The sequence below is a fragment of the Papilio xuthus genome, unplaced genomic scaffold, assembly GCF_000836235.2.
Source record: "Papilio xuthus unplaced genomic scaffold, Pxut_1.1 DF827597.1, whole genome shotgun sequence".
NCBI lineage: Eukaryota > Metazoa > Arthropoda > Insecta > Lepidoptera > Papilionidae > Papilio > Papilio xuthus.
The window spans coordinates 1,714,193-1,734,377 of record NW_013531052.1 but is presented as its reverse complement, the minus strand read 5'-3'; the positions used below and the strand labels follow the sequence as shown (position 1 = coordinate 1,734,377).

Genomic DNA, 20,185 nt, shown 5'->3' with positions numbered 1-20,185 from the left:
GAAATTTATAAGTTCTCTCTCTATTCGTTAAAATAAATCTAACAAGGTTTGAGCCATTATAAGAGTACTATTCGGAATGAACACATGTCGATTTTAAGTGTTTGCTGGTGTGCGCGAGATGACAACATATTTTTCAAAATTCTTGCAGATACTTCGGTTTAACAAAATTAGTCATCTTAAACGATACAGATTCAGATAGTTTTACATACGAAGTGACCGACGACCACATGTGGGCTACACTTGCGAGTCCCCTAGTTATACTCTTTACCTACTTCTTCCTCGCGATCGAGAGCCGCGAATTGTTCAAGCCAAAGGTATGTACTAATTCATAAAATTATTTCACTATTGCAATATGTTATGATACTATAGGATCTCTCTATTACTAACATGATTAAACATACGCTTGTAGTCTCATTATTCGAGTTTGGCTGTAACACTGATGCCGTTTGATTTGAATCGCCTTCGTACCGCTGCCGTAGAAGTTGGATTCGCCACCTTATGTTATAGTAATTTTCTTTTTGTGCAACCTAACCGGGGGGGTGTAGCCGAAGAGAAAGACCCTAACCGGCGTAGAGGCCGGGAAGGTGAACGGTTCATTGGTGCGCGGCGTATCTTTCCACCGCAGCCGTCGCCTCACAAGGGACAAATGGAAGAGCGCAACTAAAAAAGTTCGAGTAAGCGCGCGCGGACTCTCGCACTAGTATCGTCGTAGTGAACCTTTTAATTTTATTTACACACGTAATGTTGAAGTTCAATGAACGCCGCACCGTTTTATTTGTAGCTGTAAAATGCGTCTAGTACTTTATTTATTCGTTTTATAAATCAATAGAAATATATTAAACATTTGTAACATTTTAATGCACCTTTAATATTTGCACCTCATGCATCAGCTGAACACGATAGATGAGAGGGCATGACTCGTGCTAACTTTTTCAGCTATCCGGTTTTTGTTTTTTTAATGTATGGCGTTACTTCCGTAACTTTTTATATGTTGTTTTTGCAACCTGCTTTAATTCTTTTGTAGGTTGCATATTCATACATAAATTCCCAAGCACTGCGACGGGACGTCGGTGAGAACACACCTGTATGTATTTCCTATTTCTTTTCGTTTTCACGCTTGCTTTATGTGCTCCAAAAGATTTCGAGACATCCATTTTGTCTGCTTTAATCGCTTTTTTCAATTTATTTGTCTATAATCATGATTGAGGCCGATCACGCTTGCTCATTGTTGTCCTGTTCACATATTAACATTTTGATGTTTGTTGTTGCATTTTAATTGTTTTTAAATACTATTACAGTATATTATATTTAAGTAGCCTAATAAAAAAGTATCCTTATGTAAGTTACAGTAAAAAGTTATACAAGATTACTTAGCACCAACATATATAAGACTATAGTTTCCTATAGACTAGACTAAGCTAGACTTTTTTTTTGGAATCTCACGCAAAACTTCTTGTGTATTTTGATTTGTTATTGGCGACCAAAGTAATTTTTCTAGCAAAACGACATTTGCCAAATACACTGAATTTTCTTTTTTTCCATGTTGAAAGCATTATAATATCTACATTTTATCCTCAAATTTAAATTATTCAACGGGTTATACAATACATTTATCGTCAATCAAAACGCTTAAACGTTGTATGTTATTCGTGAACGCTTGCATACAAAATTGGAATAATCTAGATATAGTAACGTTCTGGACATGTTGATAGTTGATAAGTGCGACGTCGCCGAGCCGGCGCTGGCCGAGTGTGCGCTCGCGATCCGGCTCGCGCCAGCTGCACCAGGACTCCACGGGATCCGTCGTTGTTCCTGATGACGGTAATATATTTTTATGACAGGTGACCAATCAATATGCCGTTTACCCTATACCAAATCATTACGAATACGCAATACCGATAAAATAATTAAGTTAGATAAAGACGCTAGATAAGGAATATAGGATAAGAAAGCTTTTTAGATGTCCCCTTTATTTTTATTTTTTTTAGAATCTATCATAGAAGAAGAAGAACCGACATTAATGGATGATGTAGTGGCAGCTATTATAGACTTCTTCCAAGTCTTGATCAGGTAAGTTTAACGTAGAGTCAATTTTAAGCACCAATATGTTTCGTTGAACATCTTTGTGTTAAATTCTATTGAAACTGAATCATACGATAATAGTAAGGTATACATTTGTATGCACGTTTCGCATGCTATTACAAGGCCTTCCTTATTTGTTTTAACACGGCCAATGTCATGTGTTCCATATTAAATCATGTTACATAAAAACTAGCTGTGGCCCGAGACTCCGTCCGCGCGGGATTGAAAATAGATTTTAGCCGATTCACAGCCCTACTCAATATGTTCACAAAATTTCATGAGAATCGGTCAAGCCGTTTCTAAGGAGTATAGGAACGAAAATTGTGACACGAGAATTTTATATATAAGAATTATCATTTGTATTGTGTTATAAGTATATACTAATTAAGAATTATATATCTTACACAATGATATGATCAAAAAATTTCAAAAAATTGTCGCGTAAAAATCCTTACTTATAATGACCGTTAATTTATTTGGAAAATATTGAAATAAAAAAAATTAAGGGTACGTATAAACAACTTACGGAAAAGCGTGTTAAAAGTGAGACCGCCTATTTAGGCATTTCTAGATTTATTCTTAGGCCATAAAGGAGCATTCTTATCGTTTTTTTAGCTAGATACTTAGATTTTTGAAGGGGTTTCTACATAGGTATTCTGCTAAGAAGTAATCAACATAATATGTTTCCAGATCATCGTACATAGCGACGACGATTACGATGATGGCTTGGAGCATAATGTTCCACTCATGGCTGACGTTCGTGTTCCTGATGTGGGCCAACATGGTCTGGCTGTGCCACAACCAACGCTCATTCATGCTAAAGACCAGCCCTGTGCTCGTCTTTTACGCCATGCTGCTGCTAATCGCGCAGTACATATACGGCATGAACTTGTACGAAAGCGAACTACCTTCTAATATAACGGTACGTAATTTACTAGTGTTAGTTTACTAGTAAAAGAATAAAATGTGACTTAAGTGCATAGCATTAGAGTTCATTTTTGCATCACCATGCCCTTTGCAATATATAAGGAAGTGATTAAAAAAATAGCTGCACTAGCGAAAAAGTGGGTGATATATTTGTTATATAATAACATCGTTTTTTTGTTATTAATATATGTATGTTGTGTCAGGAGGTGAACCTGCGTCAGATCGGCGTGGGTCGGGGCGAGGGCGAGCCGTGCCTGCCGCTGCTGATCAAGTCGCTGTTCACGTGCATGTTCTGGGTGACGCTGCGCCAGCGCGTGCACGAGCTGCGCGTGCGCCGCCAGTCCGCCGCCACCGCGGACCTCGCCGCGCCTCTGCACCTCACCGCGTCCACTGCAGGCGCGGGTATTGACATTTTATAACTTGGTTTACTTCTTCTCATAGATCAAGAAATTAAAATAAAAATATTTTTATATATTTCAGAAATTTCATAACGTGTTATGTACGTGTAAATAGAAAGTTTTATGAAAGCCCTTATTTGATTGATTTAACATTAAAATAATTCACATTTGCGACTTTACAGGACTAGCTTTTGGTAATGGTCAGACAAAAACTTTTTAATATTGGCAATCAATAAAATACTTGGCAATTTTTTTTTTAATTATTCTTATCAACTCAAATACAATGATCTCTCTACTATGTTACACTAAGCACATAAGTTTTCATCAATATTTACTTCTTTAACACCAAACAATTTTCTAGATTTTATTAATTATATAATATGTCGCTAACGACAATAAAACGAGGGTATAAGGCAAGAGAATGTATTAGGTGTGGAAGGAGTGAGGGAGGAGCCGCGGTCGCGGTTGCTGCGCGCGCTGGGGGCGTGGCTGCGAGCTGCGTGCGCGCGCTACTGGATCTACGTGGTCGTCATCATGCTGTTTGTCATCGGTGTCACCGGAGACCGCATGACCATCTTCCGCATCATCTACATGTTCCTCTTTCTCGCATTTATATTGATGTTCCAAGTATGTACTAACTACTATTTTTACGAGTTCATTCAATTTTTTTTACATGATTTATCGATTTTTGAACATTAACAGTTGCTTTCTGAGTAAAATATATCGCCATCCCTGTGTGTCATCTTTGACAAAACAAAAATAACAATGAGTTTTAAACGTGGATTTCGGTCTCAGAAATCCACTGTTAGTCCTGGATTCTGTATGTGAACTTATGTTTTAATGATAAATTTTATAATAGGAACGTTTGTTTTTCACAGATAAGTTGGTACTGGTGGCGACGGCTAATGTATATGTTCTGGATAACTGTCATCATATATTCGATGATCAATCTGATACTTATTTATATATACCAGTTCGACAACTTCTCCAAGATGATAGAGAAATATCTTCTCATCAATGAGAGATTGTAAGTGAAACTGTGAATCGTAACTTTTTTGATGATTTTTTTTAATTATTGTAATTATTAACTTGCAATTTGTTTGTTTCAGACAGCACGATTTAGGTCTGGAACCATATCATCCTGCGGATTTGTTCGTCAAATTGTTAACGCCTACGTTGTTTCTCATTATAACTATAATGCAGGTCCATTACTTCCATAAAGACTTTCTGGCGCTCTCAGATCCAAATACGACGTAAGTACTATTGTAGTTAGTAGAAAGAATATTGTTTTATTACGAAAAAAATATAACTTTCCGATTTTTTTTAAATTGCAGGACAAACAGTGTCGCTACACGTAGAGAATCTAGTCATCCGAGTCAAGCTGGTACTTCCACGATAAAAGATGTAAGACATTTTCGATTTTGTTACGATTTGTTTTCAGAAAAGTTCGATGACGAAAAATATAGCGATTTTTTTTTTATGAATAATGCTATATTGTGTTTATCTTCAGTTTCCAGCGTTACCGTTGGAAGAAGACCACGTAGGCTCCGGGCCCAGCGGCGAAGACTCTAAGACTGACAATATGCGGGGCTCAAGGCGCTCTTTATATAGGTATAGGTTTAATGTATAGTACACTTTAGCCGGTAAAAACACATTATTGGTATTTCGACATTATGAATCAACTTTAATCTGTTTCACAATTGTACAGGAAGCCGTCTCGTAGCCGGTCGTATGCGACGGAGCGCGGGTCGCGCGGGTCGCGTGGGTCGCGCATGTCGCGAGGGTCGCGGGCCACCACGCTGCAGCCCTGGCTGCTGGCGGCGCTGCGGCGTGCGCGAGACTTGCTGCAGAGCGCCGCTGACCGCGCCTTCCTCTTCCTCGACCTGCATCTCCTCAAGGTCATCTTCCTCGCCCTCATGCTGCTCTGTGTCATGAACGTGAGTACCACTATACCAACATTATACAAGTTAAATCAAGTGCTATACGGTGATAGTTAGTTTCGACTTGGTGCTTCAAAGAATATAATCATAAATAGAAACTCGGTTAAAAAATTACACAAATTATGTTCTACAAATATAAAATTAGGTCAATTTTGTCCTCTAGAAAAGGTCAGAATGAAGTAGTTGCTGCCAACTTTTATATCTTTATCATATTTAAAGTGTTGTCTTTGTTTAAGGTTTGTGCCATGCATGTGCCAATCATGGTGTTAATTTCACCCGCTCTGTTATTGAACTCACGAAAACAACGTTTCTGCGTGCTGTTGATATCGACCCTTATCAGCATATACCTAATGGCGAAAATGGTGTATCAAATCGAATACATCAAGCATTCATATTTTGATGTTAACTGTACTGCAGTGAGTAATATCTTATCTACATTAATTTTAATGGCCATTGACCAATAAAACTGTTATTATTTTTGGATTTAACATTTTTATTTTTTAATATTCTAGTCCGATGGCAACATAACAACGTATAACAACGCGGAATGGGTGGGCTTCTACAAGGCGACTCACGACCGCCCTCTAGTTGTGTTGCTCAAAGGATACATTGGACTTATTGCAGTATTTACCTTCTACTCGCTTGTCAGTTACAGACAGAAGAATATAAGGTTTGTTACATTAAATATTAGTTTCTGGTATCTCATTAAATTATGTTCTCTCATTAATTATGTTATCTTACTTTTTTAATGTTGTAGAGATCGAGGTCTTCTACCAAGTGGTGCGGAAAAATTAATGTTCCCAGAGATAACGCGCAAAGAGGCTGACAAAGATTTAATACATTGCATTAAATATCTGGTTAACTACGGCTTCTACAAATTTGGTGTTGAGGTAAGTTATGAACTTACTTTATTTCGAAGTAAAAGTTGAAATTTAGATTTTCAGAAGCAATTTCTAGAATTATTTACGAATCGATATTTGTAGATCTGCCTGATCTGCCTGATGGGTGTGATCGGGTCTCGCATGGACGTGTACGCGGCGGTGTACGCGGGCTGGCTGCTGGCGCTGGTGTCGTGTGCGCGCGCTCGCCTGGCGCGCGTATGGCCCGCCTTCACCGCCTGCCTCACCGTGCTCGTGCCGCTGCAGTATATGCTTTCCGTCGGCTTCCTGCCGCAGCTCTGTCTCACGTTCCCCTGGAGCGGTGAAACACAGGTTAGAATTATCTCTCTTTCCTTCTGTCTCTTTCTGTTGGTCTCCCCCCTCTGCTTTTGTACTTCTACATGAGAAGGTATCGAACTTTCTGGTGTATGCTTAAAAATTATATTTTTACATACTTACAATAAGTTTAAATAACTTTACAGCAAATGAAGCACGTACGTTCCTGGCTGTACTTACCGTACCCCGCGGAGCCGCCGCACGCCGTCAAGCTGATCTTCGATTACTTCCTGCTGCTGTTCGCGGCACGGCAGCTACGCGTGTTCCGGCTGGAGCGCACTCACGGCGCCGCGTATCCGGGCGGCTCCAATAGCGAAGACATCGGCAAGGACTGGGAGACTCCCAACTTTGTTAACCCAGTCCCGGACTTCCTGGATTACGTCGGGTGAGAATGTTATATCATGCTTAACGAGAAACCGTTGGCTAACTTTCGTTGACCGCATTAATGTCTTCCCCAGGTCGTGGTTGGATGTGATCAAGCGCATGGTGTTCCTGGGGATGCTGTGGGTGACGCTGGCCATCATGTTCATGACAGGCACTAACCGAGTCAATCTCTTCTCCATGGGCTACCTTATCGGGTCTTTTATTTTCCTCTGGCAAGGCACAGACTTCTATCTACGACCAAAAGAAGCTATTTTACAATGGTAAGAACGTTGTTTTGTCATTGATAATTTAAATTTATCTATTAGTGAGATTTTCTTTACTTTAAACTTTTAGTAACCCCCTTAGCATTATATACCGTATCCATTATGTATCGGTCGCGATCATTGACATGTGTTTTCTTGTAATCTATTGTAATATATGCGGTGTGTTGAGGTGGTCGTGGCTGGTGCGGTACAACGTGTGCGTGGTGGTGGTGAAGGCGCTGCTGCAGATCCCGGGCTGCATCTTCAGCGGCGCGATGCAGGCGCGCGCCTGCTGGCTGGTGCAGCTGCTCGGCATCGGCTGCGTCGACAAGTTCGCAGGCGGTAACATCGCGCGCTTCATCAAGATGCAGTATGACAAGGTTATACACACAGCCTCATACATACATTCATTTACGTAAATGCTTATACAACTTATACAGTCAACGGCAAAATACAATCAACTGATTTCTTCGTATTGAGTTATCTCTATCACATACTACATAATATGAGACTTATCTTTGGTTTCTGAGACCAAAATCCTTACATGAAACAAAGCTTTATCTTATTGTCTTTTGAAAAAACCGAGATAACAATATATTTTATACATGGTACTTTTAATTTGATTGACTCACTGATTACTCATTGAATTTATATATATTTGTTAAACCGTACAAATTCTCCCACTTTCAGGATTCAGCGTGTTCGGTGCCACAAGAGGACATTGGTTTAGCGTGGGATGGCGTCTGTTTCGCCTTTCTAATACTCCAGCGCCGTCTATTCCACAGTTACTACTTTTATAGAGTCATCGATGAAAGCAAAGCAACCACTGTACTTGCTTCCAGGTAAATTTTAATATATCAATAAGTTATAAAACAATTTCTTTGACTAAAAACGTATTTATATAATTTACCAGAGGAGCTGAATTAATTGAAGAATTACGACAAAAGCAAATGCAAGTGCAGGAGGAGCAGGAAATCAAGATATTAGAGAAGATAAAAGTAAAGATGGAGAGAATTAAGGCCAACCAAAAGAAGATTCAAGGCGCAATGTCCAAGGAGCCTCTGCAGCATGACGCTGGTAAAGTAATCTATTTTGTTGCTTGAATAATAATTATAATAGGTTATGAAATATTTAAACGGTCTTTTGTATCTGTATTAGACCTACAAGAGATCATGATGGTTTTAATAAATTGACCTTTGATCAGAATTCGTAAATGGAAACTCCAATATAAAGAAAAATGAAAATTAAGCAAGCGTAGTGATATATTCATTACTTTTATTAGCTAAATGAGAAATTGTTATCGACAATAATTTAAATATGTTATGAGTTTAAAACACAAAATCTTATTAACATTAACCTGCGTCGCTGACAAAAAAGTGGAAGAGGAGGAAGAGGAAGAGACGCAACAGGGGGAGTCGGAGGTGCCCCTGGTGCGCGGGGAGTCCGACGCGTCCCGCGGCTTCCACACGCCCGACAGCGCCGCCTCGCCCCGCGGCTACCACACGCCCGTCAGCGAGCCCTCCCCGCAGCCCTCGCCCCCGCGCTCCCCCTCGCGCCTCCCGCCCCGCACACTCCCCGCCCTCCCCGCGCCTCCGCCCCCCTCGCAGGGCGGCCCTCCCTCGCCCTCCTCCGCTCTCATGACCGTCTCCCTCGACGCCTACCTCGAACCGCGGCGCATCTCCTTCGAATCTCCCCCCTCCTCGGACCTTCTCCCGCGGGCGCAGAGCCCCGAGGAGTCGTACCCCGTGTTCTCGCCCCCGCCAATCCGGCGCCGGCACACGCTGGCCAGCCCCAGCGTGCAGCGCACCTCCATCATCTCGCAGTCCAGCCGCGCTGAACCCAACTCTCACCACACCTGTAATTCAACTGAATATTGTGCACATTTTACAAATCTAGATGTGATTTAGTGCGTCTACAAAGATACACTCGATTTGATATTTCTCATTGTAAATAATGTAAAGCATCGATCTAAAGTTACATGTTTAAATGTTATGTTATTGTTTCTATTCATATAGGAAGTGAGTCTGGTTGTACGACTAGAAGACGCATATTCACTAAGAGACACGAAGGTATAGTCGACATTAACAAAGGGATGGTGTGGGAACATTTTTGTTATAACGTACTTTTCTTATTTTATGTACGAGTGATTGTCTTTTAAAGTCTCTCTTCAGAGTAACGAGGAACATCTTTCTTGTAATTTTTCGAACCGAGAAAATTGAGAGAACGAACGTTTTCATGTTTTCGAGGTCCACATTCCTCTAGCGAGCACCTAAATTTCTGCGCAAGTATTAACGTCTTACGTTCAATTGGTTTACTAATTCCGCGTCAGATAGCGCAGCTTGCAATAACTCTACGGCGCGGCGCGAGGGTGACGCCGATGTGTTAACTTCGCCAGCCGATATAATCTAGCTGTAATATTTCCTTGGCCGTATCATAAGGTGTGAGATTGTAGTGTTGAGCTGTGCATTTTTCTTGTAGCACGAGACAGGCCGCCGTATAAGCCGCCCGCCAGCCATCAGAAGGGTAACGTTCAGTCTCGGATATTCTCGCGCTAACATGTACCGTACTAACCGTTCAGCTTCTAGGTGATGGTATGTAGGCAAGTCGGATGCATTGTTTTGGCGGGAGCTGTCTTATGCTGATGATTAACTCGTGGGATCGAAATTAATGTAAAAATTGTAAATAATATTCGATGATTTCACGTGTGTCAAAGAAGACAGAACACGCCCGAGCACTGGCTGCATGTCCGCCGATTGGTCGCTTCTAGGCTTGTTGCACTCGCCGCCATTTTGTGTGTTTGTTTGCATGTTTTTGGGCATTTTCTTCTAACCTACAAGAATTTATGTTTACACACACATATTTAACACAGTATTAGAATTTAATTTTTAATTATTATAATATAATATTTTTATTAAAATTGCTAATTAATTATAGCTATATTAAAATAAATCTTATTACATTATTAAAATTATTATATTTTACAAATAAAGTATTAAAAATATTAAAAAATAAACCAATAAAATTAATTCAATTTACAATCCGATAAAATAGTAACATTATTAAAATATTAGTATTTTTATTTATAATTAAATTTTACTTTAACTGAATTTAATGCAGTTACACTAATTCACATAGTTTGCTTTACAAACCACACTTAGCATGATAATGACTTCTATATACTGATCTGTTGTTACCTGCACACAGCCGTACGCTCTGGAGACTACTACATGTTCGATGAGTTTGATGACACCGATTTGCATTTGAAAGACGACGATTCCAGCTCCGATGAAGATGCGCCTAAAGAAATGGGATTCGGCAAGGTAATTCAAACTATTAGAAACTTACAGTTTTTATTTGAAAAGGTTTTTGGAAGATAAGTCATCGCAAAATAATAGGTTCGTGAGATAAATTAAAAAAAAAGTATGGTTTAAAAAAGGAACCTATTATGATGATTTTCCGTTATGGTTACGGCATTTAGCAGATGGTCATGGTTAAAACGTGGGCATGTTTTATAGGAATTAAGTAAAATTTATGTGGTTATGACAAGCATGCTCCATTACTATTGTCCGTTTTAATAAGTTATTTAAGAATTATATACGGAGAGTTAGGTCTACAATGTGTGGGTATTGCTTACGAAAGGGTGAACGGGGCTTAAGCTTCGGGACGCTTCTAGTGACTAACATAAGCAGTAACTTGCACTGCCTTGACTTCTAGCGAACACATGTTGCTTCTAGATATTCAATATTTAATAGAACTATTGCTATTATAAAAACAACACTTTTGAGTAAACAAATGTATCTAAAATTGTACAATCTTTGAACTACACATAAATATTTTTCAAAACAAAGAATTTAGGTTTTAAACACAAAGTAGTAAATGAAAAGCAGTAGAAAAATCTGGAAGCGACAGTGTTGGTGTGTGGGGTTGTGGGGGGGGGGGGGGATAAGGGTGGTGGTGGGTAGCGCTTACCGCGTTGCATTGGCAGCTGCTGTCGACGGTGATCAAGTCGGACCTGCGGCGCGCGGTGTCGGCTCGCCGCTCCTCCGCGCCCGCCGCGCGCACCGACAGGCACTTCTCTCTCGGCACCTACCCGCACTCCGACCCACATCAGGTACACAAAATGCTGAACACGTGTACATCGCTCCCTTCTCTATTCTAAGCTGTGGAGGCTTAGACTTGCCTTTCAGAGACAAAAAATCTATGTCCACTAATGAAATAAAATTCACCTCCCCAGATATTAAAAGACGATCACGCGCTTGAAGAATACATTTTTACTAATTGCTTTAGTCTAGATAAAAAATTGTCCAAATATTCGATTATATTTTTTTAGCTATTTATATTGCTCCCAATTATTTTGCACAATTTCATTATCGAAGTCATGATTGATGCCTGATGGTTCAAGTAATCATATCGCCAAAGTTAGAGTTCATCGATGTAACGTGTACCAAATGTTTTTTTAAGTTTGGTTTTTTACAAAAGTATGTAGTTGCATTTCCATCATAATTATGGTAAGTGGACGATCATTTATTGGTATTTGGTATTCAGCATGAATTTTATTATATGTTGGTTTGTTGCTTTTCTTTGTTCTTAATAACACAATACTTATTTCTGTGCCTTTATACATTTATATAAATATTTGTAGGACCTATTTTAAATCAACACTTAATTTTCTTTATTTGCTAATTTATGTCATTTAATATTTTATTTACATATTTTATTCTATAAGTCTTAAACAATAACTATTTGAATAAAAACACATCAAAATTTTTGTTAATTTTTTTAACAATAACAATAATGAAAAGTAAATTAATTTTTCCAAAATTGACTATCATGTAATAATCTCTGATTTATTAACTGTTAATTTATATACTTCTTTCTCTTTCATACACATATACCTTCTCGTTCTAATAATTTGAATAATATTAACGGGATAGCTTCGTACGCGGTCGCCGTCGGGCGCGGACGTGTCGGAGCGCGATGGAGAGCTCTCCGACCGAGATCGCCAGCCTTCCGAAATTGATGACTACGGAGCGATGCCAGGTATACAATCATACAAAGAACTAGTATTATTATTTACTAGAAAGTAAATTATGAAATTGACCACCTGATTATAGTAACACTGTCTTATTGTAAGTCCGTACGTCGACAACCAACGCTTTTGTATAATATTTTATGAAATTATGGCACATAACCATAAGAGATGCTCCATTTTTTTAGTACCGCTAACACATGATATAAATGTGATGTAAATGTATGAAAAGATTAATGAGAAAATTAATGGTTTGAAATGTATGATATTGATTGCGAACAGAGAAGGAATCGTCGCTAGAGAAGCTGTACACGTACATGCGGACAGCGTGGGCGTTCATCTCCAGCCTACTAGTCTCGCTGACGAGGCACCTCATGAAATACTCCCGTGACTACCGTTACGTCTCTAGAACCCTGTCTGTTGAGAAGAAAATACTTAAGGTTAACATACAGTTTTATAAGACAAATGCTAGGTCCTAAACTCTTATAACTTATGCATTTAACGTCAGAAATATTGGGAAAAATCTAACGTGTACGTCCTGCATTATTGTACTTCCTTAGCTATTGCCATTAAATGTTTTTATAATATTCAACTTTATGTTTAAGTGATATTATTCTGTCTTAGGAAAAGGAAGGCTTTGGTATCGGACTGCGCGAAGGATCACAAATGATATGGGAGCCGTTGCCGGAAACTTTAGCACACCAGTAGGTATTAGTTACTACTATTTGCACGTTTAGGTTTGCATCTCTTAGATCATTTTTACTATAATTACTACTAGAGATTAGAGATTTCTTGAACTGTGCTGACTTGTAGTGTTTAGAATTGAATCTGAGATAAATTGTTTTGAGAAAAGTTTTTTAGTGGCTACGGTTTTATTCCATAAATATTTATAAGACATAAAAGCTATAACAGTTTATAAGCATGAAGCTTTGGATTAAATAGATCGTAGTATGGACTGAGTATTGTAGTGATAAGCAATAGATTTTATTTCCGCACGCCGCGTAGTATGCCAGGGGAGAGGGAACATTCCGACCAACGTCTGCAGGTGCCCTCTGTCGAGATGGGGTTTGTATTACGCTTTTATTGACGCATGTCATTTAACAGCATCTAGGTAGTATCAAAAAAATAACTAGAATATTACATATTAGTATTAATTTAGGCTAAATTTATTTGGTTTCATGGGTCCTCGTCGAAGATCATCGTAGGTTTTGTGGCAAAGTAGGACATTTTTAGCATAACTAGCACGCGTCCTTAGATGCATGCACAGAGAGCGCATTAACATTTTCAATAATAATAAATATGAACTAAAACTGTAGTGAAAAAGAACTCAAGAGATAACTCGAAATAACCTTTCTTATCACACATAATAAAATGTTTAAAAAAAACTTAATATAACTGAATAAATAAGGCAAAATTAAAGGCTAAATACGTTTGAAACAAGAGAGGGTGGTGGGATATTTGCAGCCGTAAGTTAAGCGAAATAAGCGTGCCGGAGATCCGCATACTGGCGCCGAGCATGGAGCGCGGGCTGGACGCGAGCCCGCCGCGCCCCGCCTCCCCCGCCACGCCCGCCTCCCCCACGCCCTCAGATGACACCTCCGAACATGAGAGCGCGTTTAGCTTACAGACCACTGAAAGGTTTACTCAATCGATGGTTCTAATTAAATTTAGGACATAACTCTTAACACCTGGGAGTCTAAAAAGTCCTGGTGTTCAAAGAATGAAATGTTAATTGATGTCCTAAATTTCATTGGATATAATTAATGTCGTCGCTTGAAATGGGCTTAGCTTTCTTGTTCTTCTCTTCTTTTTTTTTCTTACATCTTCATTATTTTATTCATCGTTGGTAAGAGTAAGTATTTTATTTATCGCAATATTCTGTACACTTTTGAAGATGTATTACTGAAATATAGAGTTGTAAGTTTGAGGTATGCATTTTGTAGCTCGTTTTTTTTTTATCCCAGATTAATTTTGTATTTCTCTTCTACATTCTTTTGTCTATACTTATAAGTTTCCTTTCTTTACGTTCTTCTATCTATACTTATAAATGTTTTTTTTTCCTTGAACATATAAATATTGTTTTTTCACAGTTTTAATATCTCTTTCAGCAATTTCTAGCGGCATTTGTTCGATATATTTCGATGTATTTATAGCACGTTTTGTATTTTTGGTATTGCTTGATTGTTTTTGAAATAGGTTTATTAAATAGTCGTTTAATATTTTAGCAAAGACGTGACTACGTTGGAAGAGCAAGATGACTCGATGTTCAAGCAGGACAAGTCCCCGATTCTACACCTCGCATACGCGCTGTGGTACGCCGTACTCGCCCACACAGACATCGTTTGTTATATCATGGTTTTTATTAATCAGGTACGCGTTAATTTCAATCATTTAATTTTTTAAGATTTCGTCTGTGATTTTTTTGTCTTTTGTCCAATGTCCAGTTTTGTCAGAAAATTTAAAATACCTTATGTTTCTTCTATAGAAATCAATAATTTCTCATTTTTTTATTTTCTTATTTTTGTTAATATAGATTCAATCTGCGACGATCCTTTCTATACCGTTGCCGCTCATGGTGTTCTTGTGGGGCACTGTTACTATACCACGACCGACTAAAACATTCTGGGTCACATTGATTGCTTATACGGAGGTAATTTTTTTTTAATACGAGATACTGAATGTAATACTTAAACTTTTATTAATCCAACTTTCTTTTTATAGGTTATCGTGCTGATAAAGAGTATGTTCCAATTTGAAATACTACCTTGGAACCAGAAGGCGATCCCGGCCAATATGCCCTTCACGGCGCCCCGTATTATTGGAATTGAGAGGAAATATAACTACGCCCTCTACGATCTGTTGCTACTGCTCATCATATTCTTGCATAGGTATTTATGATCATACTAGCTGTTACCCGCCTCACTGTCCGCGTCAAAGTAAAGAAAATCTTAATTAGTAGTCTATGTATTCTTCCAGACTATGTTCTACATCTAAGCCAAATTACAGCAAAATCGGTTGAGCAGTTCTAGAGATACCTTCTAACATACATCCATCAATCCACCGAAATATTCGCATTTATAATAATAATATATTTTAATAGCCTAATTATTACAGAAGATTTTAAACTTTTTAACATTGCGTCTGCGTCTAATGAGTCGAGTTTTAAGAAAAAATGTACGTGTAAGTGCAAGTATTGCAATTTATGTACGTGGTCAGGTTCATGCTGAAGTCGCTGGGTCTGTGGAAGGAGTCGTCGCCGGAGCTGGAGCTGCGCGAGGACGCTGAGTACGAGCTGTCGGTGGACGACACGCGCCTCGTGGTGGAGGGGCGCGGTGCGGACGTCGGCCGAAAGTACCTGCGTCTGCACGACCGCACCGCACCGTTAGTACACCGTCACACAAACAGTTCTTTTAAGTAGGCGACAACCTGTTCAATCTTCTCTTGTAGGTCCACTCCATATCCGGCAGGAAATACTGATGATGGTGTTTGATTATTTTTTTATTGATTTTTTTTAGATCATTTTACGTGGTTGCTTATTTTTATTCCAGTTACAAAAAATGTTTAAATGAACATACAAGTTATAATAAAAATGTGTACAAAAGTGTGTCTGCGGGTGTGTCAGTGTGTGGGGTATGAGACAGCGGTTTATGCATATTTCGCGGACCAGACAGTGGTGTGCGCGCGGCGCGGCTGCGGGAGGCGCTGGCGGCGCTGGAGGCGCGGCGGTCGCAGCAGGCGCGGGAGCAGCAGCGCGAGCGCGCCACCAACATAGACTACGACGTGCGCGTGCGCATGCGCAGCCGCTACTCGCGCCTCTCTCCGCGCTTCGTGCGCATGCTCTGGACGAGGCGCAACTCCTCGCGATTGTATTATTATTAAAAAATATACTTGTATAATTGCTAATTGTGTAAATTGTATGTTCATTTTTTGTAGTTTAAATATTTGTATTTACTTATTAGGTAGTTATATGTAACATAGCTAATTAATTATTTTTATAAGTATATTATATTAAACAAGTATTTTTGTAGATAAGTAGTAGATAATTTAGGAACTTTATTGTGCTATAATCAGCTGTGTATCCAAAAATATATTTCATTATTATTATTAATAAATTAAGAAATTTATATATGAAACGACGCACATTCAGTAATGTTACTCGTTTACATTATAGAATAACGTTATTTAACTGCAGTGGTATTTTCACTTGTACATTATGTGTTTCGACTTAAGTAAAAAAAAAATATTATAGGCAAGTGGAGGGTAACACGGAGGCGGGAGGTCAGGCGAGCAGCCTGGCCATCACCGCGGTGCCGGAGCTTGACGAGCGGCAGGAAGACGAGCCGGGACCCTCCAAGCCTCCCGACGACGATCACTACAAGTAATCTTATGCATTAAAGCCATTATTTACTTTCGATACTACTGATATGGCCGTATATCGCTTTTATTATTTACTTGTTATGTTAAAATTTGAAAAATAATAAAATTTCATTATAAATTATAATACTATTTTCAGAGTAAACGACGATCAAGAGCCGATAATCGCTGTGACGACGACATTAGAAGATACGTACAAACATTATCCACAAGTATTGTTGTTGTCGTAAGTATTTTACTGTTTCAATTACTCTCGTTTAGCAAAACATTACTGAATTATTTTGTTTTCGTCTATTTTCAGCCAACTTGATGTGCTATATGCTGTTAGCACGCCCTCTATCGTATTTATAGTGAAACTCTGTCTAGGTGCTTGTTGGATGAAATTTGCGTCACTTTATTTTTATTTTTGTTTCCAGTTTCAAACGCTATTTACGACCAACACAGCGCTTCTTCAAGCGTATGCTGGCTCCGGGCGCGCGCGTCACCGCAGATGTGTACGCGTACATGTTCCTATGCGACTTCCTAAACTTCCTTGTTGTCATCTTCGGGTTTGCCGCATTCGGGGTACGGTTTTATCATCTTTTTTATATTGCAAATAATAAACTATCAATTTATAATTTTTATATCAAAAAAGGTAATATTGCCCGAAGGGTCCTCCTATTTATGCGTTTTTTATGACCCTTCTCTTTTGTCCTTCTGTTGTCGAAACGGTTCGACCGACTTTTAAGAGCGAGTTTCGATTTATGTTCATCTCGTATAGGATTATAGACAGAATTATTGTTTTTAAACTAATTAATTATTGTTTGTAGCTTAGATTAAATTGTTGTGTTATGTTGCAGACTCACCAGGGCGACGGCGGCGTGCAGGCGTACTTGGAAGAGAACAAGGTGCCGATTCCATTCCTTGTGATGCTGATCCTGCAGTTCGCGCTCATCGTCATCGACCGCGCTCTCTACCTGCGCAAGTTCATGCTCGGCAAGATCCTGTTCCAGTACGCACTCATCATCGGCGTGCACATCTGGATGTTCTTTGTTTTACCATTCATCACTGAAAGGTATATTTATACAACTAGTAGCTGTCCGCGACTTCGTCCAAGCGTAATTAATACAAAATCTATTAAGAAATATAGTCTATGTCATCTATTTTCGAGTTTTGAAGCCTATTCAATCCAAATAAACAAAAGGACACTACTTTCCTCTTTACAATATTAGTACAGATATATAAATTATTAGAATTTTTGTATTTTAAGCGTTCCTAAACTATTAATTGAAATTTGATGAAAATAATTTTTGAGCCTTAGATCGACAAGACTATCCGAGCAAGTGGGCATAAGTCAGCCATAACTAATGAGGTTGTATGTGACTGTGAACAGGACGTTCAACGCGCTGCTGCCGCCGCCGATGTGGTACATGGTGAAGTGCGTGTACCTGCTGCTCTCCGCGTACCAGATCCGCTGCGGCTATCCGCGCCGCATCATTGGCAACTTCCTCTGCAAGTCCTACCACTTCCTCAACATGATCTTCTTCAGGGGGTCAGTTCTAGCATCTAATAGTCCTTGTGAACTTTTTAAATATTTTGGAATTCTTGACTTAATTATAAAAATCGTAGAAATATTTGAGGTTGTAACATCCTCATATTTGTAACCATTTTCTGTTAAAAGGGAGAATGGTTTTAAATTTTCAATGTGTATGTAAAAATTAGTGTATTTTTTTATTCAGATTCATGGCTGTGCCCTTCGTGTTTGAGTTGCGCACGCTCATGGACTGGATCTGGACGGACACCTCCATGACGCTGCTCGACTGGCTCAAAATGGAGGATATATTCGCCAGCGTATTTCTCCTCAAGGTAAATAACGTCTAATGAGCAAACGTGACCTACAAATAAGAATCTAAAATAATCTGATAATATCTCCCATTTGAATTTACTGTTGCGAAAAACAATCTGCAATTTTAAATCGCCATTTTTTTTGTTATATTGTTTTTTTATATGTTGTCAGTGTTCGCGATACGTGGAAGATGAGTTCCCGCAGCCGCGTGGCGTCAAGAAATCGAGCACCTCCAAGTACCTACTGGGCGGTGGTGTACTCGCCTTCGTCATCGCCATCATATGGTTCCCGCTTGTCTTCTTCGCATTCGGCAACTCCGTAAGAAATTACACAAACACATTTGTGCATTTAATTATTATCGCCAGAAAAGGTACAAATAAAAAATTTAGTCCACAGATAAAATAAATTACTTTGTATAGTATATTATATTTATTTGCACTTTAATTTTGTATTTTCTAGGTCGGTCAACCAAACCCGCCCACTGACGTGACGGTCAAGATTCGCATCGGGCCTTTCCTGCCCGTCTATCAGATGTCGGCGCAGTCACACAACATCGATATGTAATGTTTTTTTAATCAAATAATCAAGTTTTTTTTCTGTTTCACTCCTAATTTGTTATATCAAAAACCTTTTTAATTGATACCTAAGAGCTATGTAATCGAGTGTTTGATTTTTTCCTTACAGCTATTCTGAACAAGACTACACGCAGCTAAGCAACCTGTACGCGCGCGACCGCACCGCGCAGACCTTCCTCTCCAACTATATGTACAACGACGTGGCCGTCATCACCATCAATCCCAACTCCACCATGAAGTGGGAGATCTCGCCGCCGGAGCTCGCGCGACTCGAGCGCGAGGCTGCCTCTAGTGAGTATGCCACGCCTACAAACAACGAGCACGCACATATAACACACTAACAAACGCACAAGCTCTCTCACACACACACACACACACATGCTAATCAGATTTTAAAAAGCGCTTTAATTCTTAAAACAAAACTCGAAATGTATCCATAGCTGGAAAAACGACATTTTTTGTTCAACTATTTTAAATATTACTTATTTTTGAATTTTTGGAATGAAATTTGACGGAAGTCTTTATTATGACTACAGTCCACAGAGTACTTATATTAAATAAAGTGTTTTTTGTATATGTGTGGTATGTTTAGTGCTATAACTATTCTTGATTATGCTGACATTTATAGTGAATTAAAGTCAGTTTTTCTACCCTTTATGCCAATATTGACAAGTACAGATGCTCTAGCTATATGTAAAACTGTACAGACGCGTCGCTGACGGTGAAGTTCACGTACGTGATAACGCACCCGAGCAACAACGCGCAGAACCCGCCCACGATGGAGGACAGCCGCGAGGTGTCGCTGCCGGCACTGGTGGCCGGCCGACCCAACCCTGAGCGCGACACCCTGCTGCAGCTGCTCACTGGCACCTCGCCTCCAGACACCTGGTACTATATCACTATAATATATATATAGAATCACAAGCCAAGACCGTTATCCTGAGGTTACGGACTTTCATTTGACTGGGTAGTAAAGATTATGTTATATTTTTAGGTTACACGTAAAGACGCTGTTCCCGAAGTTCGTAAAAGTATTCAACAAAGGCGCGGCGAAGCCAGCGTACCAGCTAATGCCACCCACCACTGATGACGGTAAATTCTAAATACTACTAGCCGTCGCCCGCGACTTTGTCCGTGTGGAATGAAAAAAAAAGCTTAATTAGACCCAACAATTATTCGAATTTTTCTCACCTTT

General features: G+C 39.3%; 1 protein-coding gene across 3 annotated transcripts in view; it reads left to right on the top strand.

Annotated features, from left to right (window-relative positions):
- The window catches only part of Piezo (piezo type mechanosensitive ion channel component), a 36,373-nt gene that overhangs the window by 13,581 nt on the left and 2,607 nt on the right, over positions 1-20,185 (top strand). The window contains exons 7-50 of one of the 3 annotated variants that reach the window (XM_013312744.1): positions 149-314; positions 1,025-1,084; positions 1,713-1,821; positions 1,989-2,070; positions 2,773-3,004; positions 3,213-3,411; positions 3,838-4,034; positions 4,286-4,434; positions 4,517-4,660; positions 4,742-4,811; positions 4,918-5,018; positions 5,116-5,344; positions 5,584-5,763; positions 5,860-6,017; positions 6,105-6,237; positions 6,331-6,558; positions 6,708-6,946; positions 7,020-7,205; positions 7,378-7,567; positions 7,878-8,029; positions 8,101-8,264; positions 9,203-9,256; positions 9,666-9,710; positions 10,392-10,507; positions 11,173-11,298; positions 12,122-12,227; positions 12,499-12,656; positions 12,841-12,920; positions 13,222-13,281; positions 14,442-14,586; positions 14,750-14,866; positions 14,938-15,104; positions 15,433-15,597; positions 16,466-16,594; positions 16,730-16,816; positions 17,007-17,154; positions 17,430-17,644; positions 17,963-18,121; positions 18,309-18,435; positions 18,587-18,733; positions 18,875-18,975; positions 19,100-19,281; positions 19,698-19,878; positions 19,985-20,082. In XM_013312744.1, the coding sequence (XP_013168198.1) occupies positions 149-314; positions 1,025-1,084; positions 1,713-1,821; positions 1,989-2,070; positions 2,773-3,004; positions 3,213-3,411; positions 3,838-4,034; positions 4,286-4,434; positions 4,517-4,660; positions 4,742-4,811; positions 4,918-5,018; positions 5,116-5,344; positions 5,584-5,763; positions 5,860-6,017; positions 6,105-6,237; positions 6,331-6,558; positions 6,708-6,946; positions 7,020-7,205; positions 7,378-7,567; positions 7,878-8,029; positions 8,101-8,264; positions 9,203-9,256; positions 9,666-9,710; positions 10,392-10,507; positions 11,173-11,298; positions 12,122-12,227; positions 12,499-12,656; positions 12,841-12,920; positions 13,222-13,281; positions 14,442-14,586; positions 14,750-14,866; positions 14,938-15,104; positions 15,433-15,597; positions 16,466-16,594; positions 16,730-16,816; positions 17,007-17,154; positions 17,430-17,644; positions 17,963-18,121; positions 18,309-18,435; positions 18,587-18,733; positions 18,875-18,975; positions 19,100-19,281; positions 19,698-19,878; positions 19,985-20,082 (6,281 nt within the window). Of the gene's footprint in view, positions 1-148; positions 315-545; positions 675-1,024; positions 1,085-1,712; positions 1,822-1,988; positions 2,071-2,772; positions 3,005-3,212; positions 3,412-3,837; positions 4,035-4,285; positions 4,435-4,516; positions 4,661-4,741; positions 4,812-4,917; positions 5,019-5,115; positions 5,345-5,583; positions 5,764-5,859; positions 6,018-6,104; positions 6,238-6,330; positions 6,559-6,707; positions 6,947-7,019; positions 7,206-7,377; positions 7,568-7,877; positions 8,030-8,100; positions 8,265-9,202; positions 9,257-9,665; positions 9,711-10,391; positions 10,508-11,172; positions 11,299-12,121; positions 12,228-12,498; positions 12,657-12,840; positions 12,921-13,221; positions 13,282-14,441; positions 14,587-14,749; positions 14,867-14,937; positions 15,105-15,432; positions 15,598-16,465; positions 16,595-16,729; positions 16,817-17,006; positions 17,155-17,429; positions 17,645-17,962; positions 18,122-18,308; positions 18,436-18,586; positions 18,734-18,874; positions 18,976-19,099; positions 19,282-19,697; positions 19,879-19,984; positions 20,083-20,185 lie in introns of all 3 variants that reach the window. The other 2 variants (XM_013312743.1, XM_013312745.1) reach the window with 2 other exon arrangements.